General features: G+C 48.7%; 4 protein-coding genes across 4 annotated transcripts; 2 read left to right on the forward strand and 2 right to left on the reverse strand.

Moving 5' to 3' along the window:
* Positions 1-4,841: 4,841 nt before the first annotated feature.
* BCR38DRAFT_357541 (uncharacterized protein) lies at positions 4,842-5,766 on the forward strand (the record flags this gene model as incomplete). Its single annotated transcript, XM_040857116.1, has 2 exons — positions 4,842-4,949; positions 5,026-5,766. The coding sequence occupies 2 exons, from the start codon at positions 4,842-4,844 to the stop codon at positions 5,764-5,766; spliced, it is 849 nt and encodes a 282-aa protein (XP_040709333.1).
* A 233-nt stretch (positions 5,767-5,999) lies between these two features.
* Positions 6,000-8,399, reverse strand: BCR38DRAFT_453144 (putative glycerol: H+ symporter). The gene is made up of 5 exons (XM_040861567.1): positions 7,974-8,399; positions 7,849-7,916; positions 7,205-7,786; positions 6,289-7,147; positions 6,000-6,185 (listed from the first exon to the last, which is right to left on the reverse strand). The coding sequence occupies exons 1-5, from the start codon at positions 8,227-8,229 to the stop codon at positions 6,079-6,081; spliced, it is 1,872 nt and encodes a 623-aa protein (XP_040709334.1). The 5' UTR covers positions 8,230-8,399; the 3' UTR covers positions 6,000-6,078.
* A 648-nt stretch (positions 8,400-9,047) lies between these two features.
* On the reverse strand, positions 9,048-9,978 carry BCR38DRAFT_453145 (uncharacterized protein). The gene has a single exon (XM_040861568.1). The coding sequence runs from the start codon at positions 9,900-9,902 to the stop codon at positions 9,486-9,488; it is 417 nt and encodes a 138-aa protein (XP_040709335.1). The 5' UTR covers positions 9,903-9,978; the 3' UTR covers positions 9,048-9,485.
* Positions 9,979-11,652: 1,674 nt separating this feature from the next.
* BCR38DRAFT_403736 (B-cell receptor-associated protein 31-like-domain-containing protein) lies at positions 11,653-13,086 on the forward strand. The gene is made up of 3 exons (XM_040857801.1): positions 11,653-11,873; positions 11,950-12,035; positions 12,113-13,086. The coding sequence occupies exons 1-3, from the start codon at positions 11,853-11,855 to the stop codon at positions 12,639-12,641; spliced, it is 636 nt and encodes a 211-aa protein (XP_040709336.1). The 5' UTR covers positions 11,653-11,852; the 3' UTR covers positions 12,642-13,086.
* The last annotated feature ends 469 nt before the right edge of the window (positions 13,087-13,555 follow it).

The raw sequence follows: 13,555 nt of genomic DNA on the forward strand, positions 1-13,555 counted from the left end.
AAGACGACGACAAGTCGCTAGCAGCAGCTTGACTTGAGAGGTCTCGACCCTTTTCAACGAGGCTCGAGCTCTGAAATGGAAAGTCTTCGATAAACGCCCCTGGACCGCGCTTGGCCAACAAGAAAGAGACCATTCCCGATTCTGCCCCATGCTAGTTACTTCAGAGCCGCTAGCTCGTCAGAGTGGCTCTTGGGGCTTGAGACAAACGTGCAACCCTGCTATATTCAATGGTACCACCTGTGTGGTCTTGCGCGAGCTTGCATTTGGGGGAAGAGCTTGCAGCGCCCTAGCCTCTATGGTGCAGTGTAGGAATACACCCCTTGATACTCGACTTAATCAATTGTTTCCTCATTATACCGCCAGCATCATTGCAAAATCCCTCAATTAACAAAGGTCCCAACAGTCTTTTTCACACTGTCAGGGACACAAGTTCAAGCGGATAGAACACCGCCCAACTGAGGTTGAGCATCTCCAGTATACTGTTACCTACCCAAGTTTTACCGTTGGACGATGCCCCACGCGAACTGTCTGCATCTAGGCCAATGTCCGTCGCCCGGGCGGTTCCACAGGTTCCTGAGCAGGGTGTGCACGCACTATCAATCATCCATCTTCCCGCGTTTCCCGTTGCTGCGCTCACTCTGGACGAACCACTTACCGTAGTCAGTCTCCATTATCTATGGCTTTCAATTTCACCGGCGTAGCAGTCTCTCTGATTCAATAGGGTTGAGGTACGAAGCGTGATAACCTCGAGCATTATCACGTCATCCCCACGTCCTGTCTCTGCACAGCTGACCGCCATTATTCTTTTCAGCCGGTTTGCTGAAATGGGATTTCAAGGCCAACCAACCAACCAGCCCTTATCGGGCTAACCAACAAGGGCTGCGTGACACCAACCCCATCTCGTCAAGGTCCCTAGCCTTGTTTTCCCACGCGAAAATGCGCCATGCATTACGCCAACTGTCATCGACAATAAGACTCTCCTGACTCCTGCATGGCAAAATGATGGGCGCAATTCTTTGCATTCTAGAACCAGCAGATCTTGAGGCTCTAATAAAATGAGACATAAGTGGGACATCTCGGTTCGCAGAGACAAATCATAAAATGTCTCTGCGTGCTAGAAAGCCGCTAAGGCCTCTTAGCTCTTGGCCTCTTCAGGGAGGCGATTTCCAGGTCGGGCCAAGTCACCGTAGTCATCCTCATCTAGGAAATGCCCGTACGGCTCACACAGGTGGCACCTATCAGAGAAAATATTGAGCTGACATGCCTGCAGGTCGCAGTCAATAATCTGGACTGCACAATATCGAACGCAGCTGACAAGCGTCTTGAATCTGCGCGAATCAGCATCCGCATTGTATAGTCATGGAGGATTGCGATGTTGATTGAGCTAAATTAAGTTACGTCAGGTGCAGCGGCAGAATGCTACTTATCTAACCAGTGTACATTACCACGGAGTAACTAGGGCTCCGCCAGTGGACTGTGTGCCACCAGTCCTCTGTTATATAGCAGACGACGACTTCAACCGGCCCGAACACGAAGGGCCAGCATTCGCAACCCCAAGTCTCATCCAGCTACGGCCCGAGACCAGTCCGGTCATAGTTTGATGTGTTCGAAGACGGCTTCTGCAGGTTACATTTTATGCTGAACAACGATCTCTCAATGTATTCTTCAGCGTACGCCATCAAGAAAGGTCGGCTGGCTCTTCGTAGAAGACCCTGAATGTGTTCCACACGAGGATCACAGCCAATGTTGCCGCAATTGATGAGAGAATCGTCTCGCGCGGCGCAAACTCACCGATATTTGGAAACTCTTGCAACTCACTAATAATGCGCTGCCCTAGTGCAACATCCAATTTGACTTGTTCACCAGTCCCAGCGACCCCGAGCACTCAAGTCAGGACATCCACGACTTGTTGCAGGAAAACTTGGCCGAATTATGCTTTGATTGACAGCGGCTAAGCACTAAGTAGTCGCTCCAAACATGCAGCTGAGTCTAGCATATCCGAGGTATATATCCAGCTTACCCAAGGCATTACATATCTAAATAGGTATTTCCTTCATGTCCGTCCTTAGGCACATGTAGCGCTCGGCCGGGTGCAAACAATTAGCAAAGCGCCCTGTTGCGTCACGAACCATTTTGAAAACCCTTCCTTCAGTAACCGCATTGACCCCTCAATGAAACGCACCCTAGCGAAATCGTGAACACTGTCACTCCATTAATTAAAGCAGCATCACAATACTACTTTCAATCATTTTTATTTATTCTATCTAGCTTTTCGTGCGCTTGGCAGGTTTTGAGGGTGGTTTTTTTGTGTAAAACAAAATTTTAAAAAAATACTATTAATAAATATTTACTCATCTATGACGTGGTTTACCATTGAGCCGCGCACTTTTTCCACAAATCTAATTTCTATATAAGTTAATTCAATCACAACAGCTTAAATTAATTAAAATTAATCGTATTCTAGTTCACTAGTCGATTCTATATCCTTTTCACAAGTCTGCGCATTATGGCCGGTTTGGCCACAGTTTCCACACCGCCGTGATGTCGTCGCGGCCCGCTTTGAAGAGCCACTATTTTCGACTAAATCAGTCGCTATACGCTTCCCTTTTTACTTGTTATCTAAAACGTGGCTTAACACCGAGTCGCGTGCTTTTTACTATACTATAATTTCAGTACGTAACAAACTCAAACAGTTGCTAACAATCGTTTACTTACAGTGTATAGTCTCTTACAAAGTACCGAGCGCCTAGATTTAGTACGGATGGCCTTACAGTGTTAAATAAAGCCGATAATCAATACACCTAAGAAACGATTACCTCTGCCGATCCGAAGTATTTCTTAGGCGAACATAGTAGTAACGTGCTTCGATAGGACCCGCCCGAAGGCTTATTTGTATAGTATCTACTCTATTAGAGACTACTGTTAATATTAAGACATTCTTTATTCATACGCTAGGACTCTAGCTTTCAAATGTCTTTATAATCGCGTCTTAAGAGCGTTAACAGTAAGTTACAGTGGAACTAGTAGCCCAAGGTCATTGTCACGGGGATACCACATGTCTCACAATATAACAGTCAGGTAGTACAAAGAGCAACTAGGATGGGCCAGTGTATGGGTGCGTATATTACAAGACTTATTCTTGAGGAATCTAAGTTATGTCACGACCTGGGTTGCATCGCATTGGTAGAGACCTCGATTAGGTGCTATCGACGAAGATTCTACTCTAAGGAGCGAAGGAAAGAAGATGACAACTTAGGTTTGAGGGAGCGCGACTAAGTCATCCACGCTTGGCGGGGCTCCTACAAGGGTTATGATTGGCTTCCCATCTGACACTGCCACGGCAGGTGTTCCAGCTGTAAGTCACCTGGTTGTAGTGAGTCTGCGAGGGTTGACCTTCACAAGTTAGGTAGGAGCGTCTCGAGTTCTCCTCTTAAGGTGGGCGGTTCCAGAGTTCTACCGGATCAGGGGCGAAACCCTCCCGACTCAGCTTGTTAGGCAACCTTGGTGGTCTTAGCAAAGCCCACCAAGGTTGCCTAACAGTCACGCTACTCTGTAGAGAAGAGAAGATAAAATATAATTAGAGCTGCGAGAGTGCTAGTTTACTAAGCTTTCGCAATGCATATACTTTATCCTCTATATACATACGCATCACCCTCGTCGCTAAGTAAACCGGCCGTCGCCTAGGTAGAATCGATCCTCGAGTACTATATAGGAGCCCGCAAACGTCCTAGAAGCGAGACTTAAATCGTGGATTAATCGCGTCCCTCCTATTAGTAGGTACGAGAAGTTACTATTGCGCCGGACTACTACAAATATAGCTAGAACCAGTGCCCAAACAGGATGAGTAGCATATTAGCAGTTAATAAATAAGTAAAAACGATACACCGAATCGACCCTTCAAGGAGCCGCTGAAAACGCTGCCGATCAGGACCTTCCTGTTGCAAATAGGGGTGTGTTTAAATAGGGAGCTAATGCGGTTAAGATTCTTCTATTTCCGTAGCTAATGCCGAGGTATCTATATACTTGGTGGAAGACCGAATAAAAGGCTCCACTGTCGAGTGCCCGTGGGGCGTATCAAGAACTAGCACCTAGCACCATACTAAACAAGGTAAGATCGGCTTTTTCTGAAGCCAGACCTATTTATACCTTTGATCCCTGCGACCCTTGCTACCGCTTTCGATATCACCATCAGAATGCGAATGCTGGAGTGTTCGACATCGAGGTCGCACCCGAGACGGAAACGCCTTGCTGGAAAAATATTTGATCTCGTAACGGCAATGGCGTTCCGAGTCATGAAGAGAGGTGTGCTCATGGACCAAATTCCACTTTTGTACATTGCAGTCACGAATTGGGTACCCTCAGCCGGCTCCGATAGCATCAAGGCTGCGGTTCGTAGCTACGAGGTCCCACATCGCGCAGGCCCAATTTTCACATACAGACGTCCGAATTTAGCAAAGTCCGCGCCATTCACGGAGAACAAGCGGATATCTATGAAGCATTCCTTGCAACTTCGTTTCGATCCTGGACGGCGTCGAAAATGAAAGGCTTCTCTCGCGATTTCGAATTGCATAGCCTGGTTCGATATAGGGTCCTGGGCTAGTGCAAAAGGATTGTCAGCCGGACACCTTGCCTCGACGTCAAAGGTTTTCCCCCCATTCGCATTTCACACGCGAATCTCCACGTCTGTCCTTTCCGCCAAGCCAATCACAACATCTGCTGAGCGCCGCGGATGACCTCAGCCCAGGCTACTTTACAAGTAGGACTTGAATACTTGGGACGAACAGTCACAGTCGAAGATATTCAAGTCAATTGTGCTGCGTGACGCCAGTTGATCGCCAACAATGGTTCGCCCTTTCAAGTTCGGCAGCGAACTTTGGGATCCGTCCCACCGGTTCGAGACCTCATGGCTGTTACCACCCTACGTGCTCTTCTTCTGTAGATCGGTGTTCGTAAGTTTTCCGTTTTGGCTAGAGTCCTGTCCACATCAGTCAACCAGCCCGCTGACATTGTTTGCCTGGCGCGCAGTCCCTCTATGCCTTCACAACCCTTTTCTTCGTTATCGGCTGGTCGTGCACCCATCCCGCCGAAGGGTCCTCGTACGCCTGCGAGGATGCCGCCGCAAACTTCTCTTACTTCACGACGCTGACATACTGGGGCATCGCCTTCTATTTCCTCTTCTCCTCGATCCACACCTTCTCGTATGCCCGCTGGCAGTCGGCCCCTCTCGACTCGTGGCCGCGGCCCCTACAAGCCCTGCACTCCCTGTTCTACACGACCATTACCACGTTCCCATTCCTCGTCACCATCGTCTACTGGGGTTTACTATACGGACCCGAATGGTTCCCGACGCAGTATCGCGCATGGAGTAACATTTCTCAACATGCCATGAACAGTATGTTCGCCCTGTTCGAAATCATAATCCCGCGCACGAACCCGGCCCCCTGGCTACATATCGCCTTCCTCATCGTCCTTCTGGCTCTGTACTTGTCCTTGGCGTATTTGACGTACCACACCAAGGGCTTCTACACGTACAGCTTCCTCGACCCAGGCAAGCAGCACTCACTGGTGGCCGCCTACGTGTTTGGCATCGCCATCGCTATCATCATGATCTTCGCTCTTGTGTGGGGTCTCATCTGGACGCGCAGGTGGGCGACGGAGAAGAAGCTAGGTATGGATGGTAAGTTTGCCCGCGGCGCGCATCCCACGTGGGGGGGCGAGAATGAGAGGTATGAGATGGGCAGTCCGACTGCGTTTGCTCACAAGTGAGTGAAGAGTTGTTGGAGGAGGAGGAGCTTGAGAGTGACGGGAACATGTAATAAATGGAGCATTGCGCTACGGTGCGTGTTTACACATTAGCGTTGCGTTGGTACGGTTAATAATAGGATACCCATGGCGAGTTCGCCCTGCAAACTTCACAAGTCCAGCACGTTCGAACGAGGAGCAGTACAGCGCATCAAGTATCACGGCACTGATGACGTAGTCCCATGTAAGACTTAATACTACTGGATTATGTGCAAGTGTTTTATTTACATTCTATCAACGACAATTTCAATTCGATGGAATAACTAGAGCCAGGGATCAGCACTTGAGCCATATGCCTTTCCTCAGTTCTGCCTCGCGGATCTCAAACATGACTTGTACACCGACAAACAGTGCTAGACAAGCTGTTACAAGGAACGTCATGCCTAAACAAATAAAAGTCAGTATTGCAACCATAGACGCCAGATAGTAGGAGAGGGAAGTCCTTCCTGGACAGTTTGTACTGGTTTGAGAGGGGTATTGACTCACCAGTGAAATCCCTAAAAATCCCCGCCAAAATGTTTTGCAGCCCGTCTAAACCAACAGCATACCCCACAAGATTAGCCATCATCATCATCAACACATTAGCGACGGCTCCAACACAGCTGATCATACGGTATGCCGTGGGATGGCTCTCCCACTTCCGTGCTGGGAATACGATGCGGGCCACCATCTCGGGCAGCATGAAGAAGACGACAAGCCAGCCCCAGATGAGCAGGCGCAGTTTAATGTCGTGCCACAGAGCGACGAAGGTAAAGGTGAGCACGTAGTTGAAAATGGAGCGGATGGCTGATTTGCCGTCGCGGAAGGACGAGCCGCCCAGCGGGATGTAGATGTACCGCGTCAGCCAGCGGTTGTAGCTGCGGTGCCAGGAGCGCCAGAAGGAGAGTGTCGAGTAGTTGTCACTGACACAGCGGAGCATGTTCTCCGGCGGGTCGATGCCATCTACCAGGGCCCAAAGTCGGAATAACCGCCAGGGGAGAAGCAGCTTCAGCCAGATCAAATGCAGGTTGAAGTAGCTGAGCAGGCTCAGCTGTGAGGCTGTGTACTCGTCCCAAACGGGGTGCGCTTTGGAGATGGCCTGCACGTAGTCGAAGTGTAGAATCACTTCCATGGCTAGAAGGGTCAGGGCAAAGCGGATGCCGTAGCGAATGAGGCGTGGGGTTTCGATGGTGGCGGACTTGTAACGCAGTTGTGATATATAGTCATTAAAAGTGATGATGGGGCCCGTGAGGTAAAGGGGCGCGTAAATGGTGTAGGCAATGTAGTTGCGGAGGGTGAAGTCCCTGGCTTGCGCTGGGATAGTGACGCGGTCACGCTCGCTGAGAGCAGCCGGATCTAATTGTTTCTTATTGGAGTGTCAGCACTGTCAAAACTGCGCGCGCAACGCAGGAGTTGTGCTCACTTCGAGTGGGCTATGGCTTCGGCGGTCCAAGCTCCAGTAGTAGTCCATGTTGAAGCTGATGAGCCGAAGTACGGTGATGTTGAAGAGAATTTCCCACCGGCGCATTATACCGCCGTAGGTATCTAGCCACTTGCACCATGCCAGCAAGGCCGGATCTGAAGCCACCAGGGACTGCTCGGATGGACCAGAAAGTATAGCCCCAAGAGACGCAAATTTGTAGCCGTCGAACATTTCATTGGCAAATAACACGCCAATGTTGAAGACCCAAGTTGCGACAGGCACCGACTTCCGCGGTACCGTAGTTGCTATATGGTAGTTCACATATAAAATGGCCAGGATCTTGATTGCCGAAACACCATGAAGAGCGACAAGGAATATCAAGGCAAAGCCAAAATCAAAAGACGCCCGCTGGTTCAGTCTCTCATCGGCCTCCTCCAACGTCGGTCGAGTGGTGTGGGCATGGGTCGCTACCCGGTATAAGATCGAATTGTATAGCCGGCGGCAAAGGGGGTGCAGGACGAGCAGCGCCCCCATATAAGGCAGATTTTTTCGGAATGTATAGTACTGATCATCGGAAATATCCTACAACATTGTATTAGAGTTGCGCGTTCCTAAAGTGAAGCTTGGAGGCAGATGTTGCCTACGATCTTGCGTCCAGGTATCCAGCCTGGAGACAGGTAGCGCTCGTAATGCTTGTATTGCGGATTCGAAGCTGCGAAACTAGTTAGTCTTGACTAGATTCCATTCATTTCCGCGGCAGGTACCATACATTTTGACGCATCATACGCTATCCAGAACATACTAGGTATGACCCAGGCGAGGAAGACATAGTAGAGATAGAACTCGGGCGTGTTCCATTTCGACGGTTTCGTCCTGCCGCTGAACTTGGCTGCCCGCTCCTTGATCGCATTCGGATCATCGCGGGATTCAATCACCGTCTTGTATGGCGTCGTGGACGAGTTGGTAAAGCGAGTGTCGAGGGTGTCGAGGTCGTAGAGGCCCCTGAAAAGGGAGAAGACGCCCATGGTGGCCGTGGGGTTATGCGGGTCAATTGAAGCGAATGTAAGTCATCTCATGACATCTGCAGCATCAAATTTCGTCTCTTTCCCTTTAGAAAATTGTCACCTAGGTATGAAGAAGTTAAAAGACAATGAATACATCTTGCTGTTGGAAATACGAAGTGCTGGAAACGAGGCGCAAGGCTGGCCGCTGTCAATCATTTTCCAGGCGTTCCAATTGTGGGGTACCGTACCCTGCGAGACCCTTGATGTCTTGGCATTCTCGGAGCTCGGACAGGGGTCGGGTCAGCTCAGCCTCAGCAGACGATCAACTTGGCATCAGACACCCCTTGAGGCCGCGTTCCGAATCAGCATTGATTCAAAATCCCAATTACCTTTACTCAGAGTGGTTAAGGAAACTCCACACAGAATTAAGGTGGGTGCTAATATGGAATACCAACATTATTACAAGTACGATTCTACCTCAACCGTACTCGCAATCCTAACCCTGGCCTGGTCTTGCAAGTGCTCAAGTAGGTATATGCTCTCCCTGGGCACTGAAGTATCCGCGTCTTATCCATTTAATAGTGCATGCCCCAGCATTTCTCCGACCCAAAGTTGGTATTAATTGCTTCTCGACATGATCCCCCAACTCCACTCACCATTACTCAATCATATAGTCACACGAGCGCAAACGATTTCGCTATGTGGACGAGTCATGCCAACAACGATGCGTGACATGAGTCGCAAACGGATTGCTTCTTTCCACAAGCTTCACCACAAGTGAGTTGGAGCCGCTAAGTTGACCATGCGAACAGTAGGTAATTTACTATCCTCATTTTGATCACAGAGTTTGTCATTCATTCCCCAATCTTTCTTTTCACCTTTTCGAAATCGTCACTTGGTGCTACTACATGTTGGCTAAGCAGTAGTGCTTGCGCTTGATGAATGAGTTGTTCCATAACCCAGACGTCACGTTTAATTATTCGGACGAAAGTATAAGAGTAGCGACGTGATCGTTGATCCTGAGTTCAGCATAATGACCGTACGCTGTTTCCCTGCATCCATTGCGCACCCAATTAATCTTAAGTAAAACTGTTAACGAGCGGCGTTCCCATTTGGGAATATACGTCAATCACACTTCCACCATCTTTATCACGTAAAATCAGTGAACTGCTTGCTGATCCTACGAAGACCGGGGATACTGTCCAAGTACTCATGACCATTGTACTTGCGGCAGCCTCCCAACACCATCTCGGAATTAAATACCCCTTTCCTCCGATTCACACTCCACACTCCCCCAACCTCACAAAATAATCCTTCGTATGATCGCTGTCCACAAACTCGTCAATCTCCAACACCAAGGCATCATCGTCCGTCATGTGGAAGAACAGGGCATATTCGTTGGCATATGGTCCAGCACACATAGTCCCTGTGCTGTTGGCGTGGAAGCCGACCTTGTGCGCGCCCTGATCCTCAATCGTGTTGGTAATAGTAATGGTCCAGTTCTCGAATAGGGGTTGGATCGACTCGAAATACGCACGGTACTCGGTGTTATTCATCGCTGGCTGCCCGAGCGATTCGGGGAGGACGCGGTGGATGCAGTCTGGTGCTCGCAGGGCCATAATGGCGTCCACATCCCAGGCGTTGTAGGCGTTTATCACTGCCAAAGCGGTGTGGAGGAGCTCGGAACCATGCATTTTCCAAGTTGTAAGTGCTTGTGTGTTGTGTGTGACAGGTTTGATGACTATTATCTAACTGTCAAGCTTGGTTTATATGTTCTTCCATTGTGGGACGAGCTACTTAAATCCCGACTCGAACTCAGCATAGTGAGGAAGGGTGGTCAGTAGACATGACGTCTTGAGCATATTCATATTACAGTGGCTTCTGTTCATCGAACCCATTTGTTGTTACTGTCCAATAACATCTCCTTCGCCTTTGGGTGGCGCTAATAGTATCATGTAATTATTCCAGTCTAGTGGCTTTTATTCATTGAACCCATTTGTCGTTACTGTCCAATAACATCCCCTCTGCCTTTGGGTAGCGCTAATGTTATCACACAAGTCCAACCAGACTATTGGTGATAAAGTTGTGATGGTGTGTGATTGAAGTAACTGCTGAGTAAGGCAATTATACCCCTAGAAGATATGACAAACATCTTTGTTAGTCCTTGATGTACTAACATATTCGGTCTTCTAACCATAATTTAATTTGCCAGATTATCCGGTAGTTAAGTGGGATAAGGAACCCGAGAACAGACTGACAACTAGGCAAGGAGCTTTTCTTGATGTCATAATGAGGCGTATCATCCTGCTACGAACCTACTTGGTAAACCTTTAGTGTACTTTCTCACCCTGAACATGCCTTTTAACCCACTAGATTATGTTAGTGAAGACTGTATAGCCACCTTTTTTGCTTCCCTTCAAAAGTCATCGGTTGTAGGGTAGCCAGCTACGAACAAAATGAGGGTTTCGTCGCTGACAACCACCTGTCCAATAACTTTGATTGCATACCAAGAAGTCTCAAATGAACAAGAGACCTGGCCATCAGTTAACACAGCACCATATGGCGGTGCATACTGTTCTTCTAGAGAGTGTTCTTCAAGATGTGAACAGCCTGGAATATTAATAAACTAAGAACTTGCAAGCACGGTTATCTTGTGTGTCCTTCTAGCGATGTCTTTGCCTTGGTCATGAAGAATATCCTCCAGGCACACCTGTTACGGGCATGAAGCTCGTCTTCAGCCTAAAAGCGTTCAGTCGATAACAATGAATCTATATGAATATTTTCGAGATGGTAAAAGGCACAGAACTACACACACCCTCTATTTCCGTAGAGCAGTGTATTTCTTTCGGGTTCGCACTTGGGATTTAAGTAGCAAGGTGACACGGCCGATGTTGCTATTTCGACCGATCTTTCTTTCTGACATAGACTGCCTCCTTGAGTAGACTTTCGGACAATCCTTAATATCATTGCCATTGGTCCCAAGCACCGAGAGCATATATCCTAAACACCCTGAAACTCTCGTCTGGAAATGATTGTTTATTTATGCCTATTCGACACTAACTAATTGGGCTGCAGATTGTGGTATTGGGGGCTTCTACTAACCCTGTCCCTTCGGTATTTAATCACAGGGGCCAGAACCAGAAGGCGTGAGTCCCAATTTTGGAAGCTTCAGACCGATGGTGATTTATCTGACCCGTTGGTGAGCTGAATCAGCTAGTCGGCCGCTGGGTGAACTCAGCTTATGAATACCTCGGGACTTGCAGAGATTCACTGGTTGATCTTGCTTGGTTTTATGTCTTGGTCGATCTTCAAATTGCATCAGAGATGTGTGGTTTCTAATGAGCGGAATCAGCCATAATTGCAGGGATTCTCTTCAGCCACTTATGACGTTGATTTCAAGTGCAACAAGAGGCTTGAGCTTGGAAGCTGCAGCCCACTCTGACCCGACCACACCTGAAATTCGCAACAATTACGTAGCTCCACGACAACTGGCCACCTTTGATCTTCCACAAGAAAACCAACTACAAAACCTCGCGAACCGCAACCCGCCAACCTTCTTCGTCTCTGCATCACGCGAGAGTTCTGCACTCTATTTAATTTCCCACTTTACCGCAGTATCTCGGCAGCTGAGAAACATCCTCAAGATGACGCTCTACTACACTCTCGTAAGTTCTATTTTGTATTCCGTGTGAGGTGGCATGGATCGGCTATGAACGAAACCTACTGACACTCTCGAACCAGGTATTCCTGCTCCTCGTGGCGGAGATGGCACTCTTCATGCTGCTTGTTCTCCCCCTGCCCTTCACCATCCGACGCAAGATGTTCAAGTACGTTTTACAGAAAAACCCCTCCCTGCCAGCGGGGCCATGACAAATAACCTGGCCAACATCTAACCTCTACGCAGCTTCATTTCGGAGAACCCTATTATAGCAAAGCTACAATACGGCCTCAAAATCACCTTCATATTCATCCTTATCCTCTTCGTCGATAGCGTCAATCGCGTCTATCGTGTGCAAGTCGAGCTAGCGGCCGCCACCGAGGGCTCCAAGGGCAACGCGTCTATCATGGGTCACGAGCGCCTCGAGGTGCAGGCCCGCAAGTTCTACTCACAACGCAACATGTACCTGTGTGGCTTCACCCTGTTCCTGTCGCTGATCCTCAACCGCACCTACTCCATGATCCTTGAGGTGTTGCGTCTGGAGGACAAGGTCAAGCAGTATGAGGGTACCGACAAGAGAACCAAGGACTCCGAAAAGCTGGCTGTCGCTGGTGACGCGGGTGAAATTTCGCGCCTCAAGAAGGAGATCAAGCGCAGGGATGTCGACATTGAGACGCTGAAGAAGCAGTCCGAGAGTCTCCAGAGAGAATACCACGATCTCTGTGAGAAGTACGGCGAGACGCAACCCCCTGCTGGCACTCGCAAGGACAGATAGGGTAGTCCCTCGGGCAACGTCCAAATGGACGGGACAGATGAGGGGTCGGACACGTCCAGCTGGGACCGTCTCTCCGATGACTTGGTCAAGTCAGAACGTTGACTAGGCTGGTCGACACAAAAGGACATGGTCGCATGTCACTCATGGCAGCGTATGACGGAGTTTGCTGTCCAGACGGGGTAGCAGGCAGTGATGTGCCTAATGGCAAGGAAAAACAGGGCGTACCGGAAATAACGGAACGGTTCGTTGTCATTCTTGACTCTGAAGGGGATAATTTCGCGGACCGGGGTCCTTGATAGCATACATCATTGGCGGCCCTGGTAGGACAAAAACTATATCTTAGGAGTTCCTACGACGAGTGTTATTTTATGACCATTCTGAGCCATTTCGACCCCCACACAACCAACTTACATCACTAGCAATACCATTTTTCGTACATTTCGCAAACCAGTCACACGTGACCACGTGCAATTAATTTCTGCTTTGATAGTGCTTGTATCAGCCTCGTGCTTTTCACACCCCTTCAACCGGTCAGGGATGGATCCATCAACTTCTGTACGAGGCCTGAATTGATCTTTGCTCACACTAACTCGATCAAACGCGCGTACGCTCTGTCGTTGACGTTCTTCGCACTTTCATTTGGTAAAAGTATATGTTGAAATTTATTACTAGCAGCCTTCCAAACGTGCTTAATAGGGCGGGTGTTCGATAGTCTAAATCCTATGGTCTTCCGTCTAGGCCTTCCAGGACGTATATAAGGAGGTTCCCAGCCTCGTAGAATGGATGTCGGCCTTCAACTAGGACCTATTAGTAGCATAGGAAAGACACTCCTCCGCACGGTGTACCCGGATCTTGTAAGATATTATTTTTAATTGTTTGGCTTCTCTATCTCTTAACCAGACTATTCCCTAGAC

Source organism: Pseudomassariella vexata (genome assembly GCF_002105095.1).
Source record: "Pseudomassariella vexata strain CBS 129021 chromosome Unknown BCR38scaffold_31, whole genome shotgun sequence".
NCBI classification, from domain to species: domain Eukaryota; kingdom Fungi; phylum Ascomycota; class Sordariomycetes; order Amphisphaeriales; family Pseudomassariaceae; genus Pseudomassariella; species Pseudomassariella vexata.

Excerpts from the sequence above, each read along its gene's own strand:
- BCR38DRAFT_403736 (XM_040857801.1), top strand. The coding sequence starts at position 11,853 with ATGACGCTCTACTACACTCTC. Across the intron at positions 11,874-11,949 it reads TGACGCTCTACTACACTCTC|GTATTCCTGCTCCTCGTGGC; the intron begins GTAAGTTCTATT and ends CTCTCGAACCAG. Across the intron at positions 12,036-12,112 it reads ATCCGACGCAAGATGTTCAA|CTTCATTTCGGAGAACCCTA; the intron begins GTACGTTTTACA and ends ACCTCTACGCAG.
- BCR38DRAFT_453144 (XM_040861567.1), bottom strand. The coding sequence starts at position 8,229 with ATGGGCGTCTTCTCCCTTTTCAGGGGCCTCTACGACCTCGACACCCTC. Across the intron at positions 7,787-7,848 it reads GGATACCTGGACGCAAGATC|GATATTTCCGATGATCAGTA; the intron begins GTAGGCAACATC and ends ACAATGTTGTAG. Across the intron at positions 6,186-6,288 it reads GATTTTTAGGGATTTCACTG|GCATGACGTTCCTTGTAACA; the intron begins GTGAGTCAATAC and ends TTATTTGTTTAG.
- BCR38DRAFT_453145 (XM_040861568.1), bottom strand. The coding sequence starts at position 9,902 with ATGCATGGTTCCGAGCTCCTCCACACCGCTTTGGCAGTGATAAACGCC.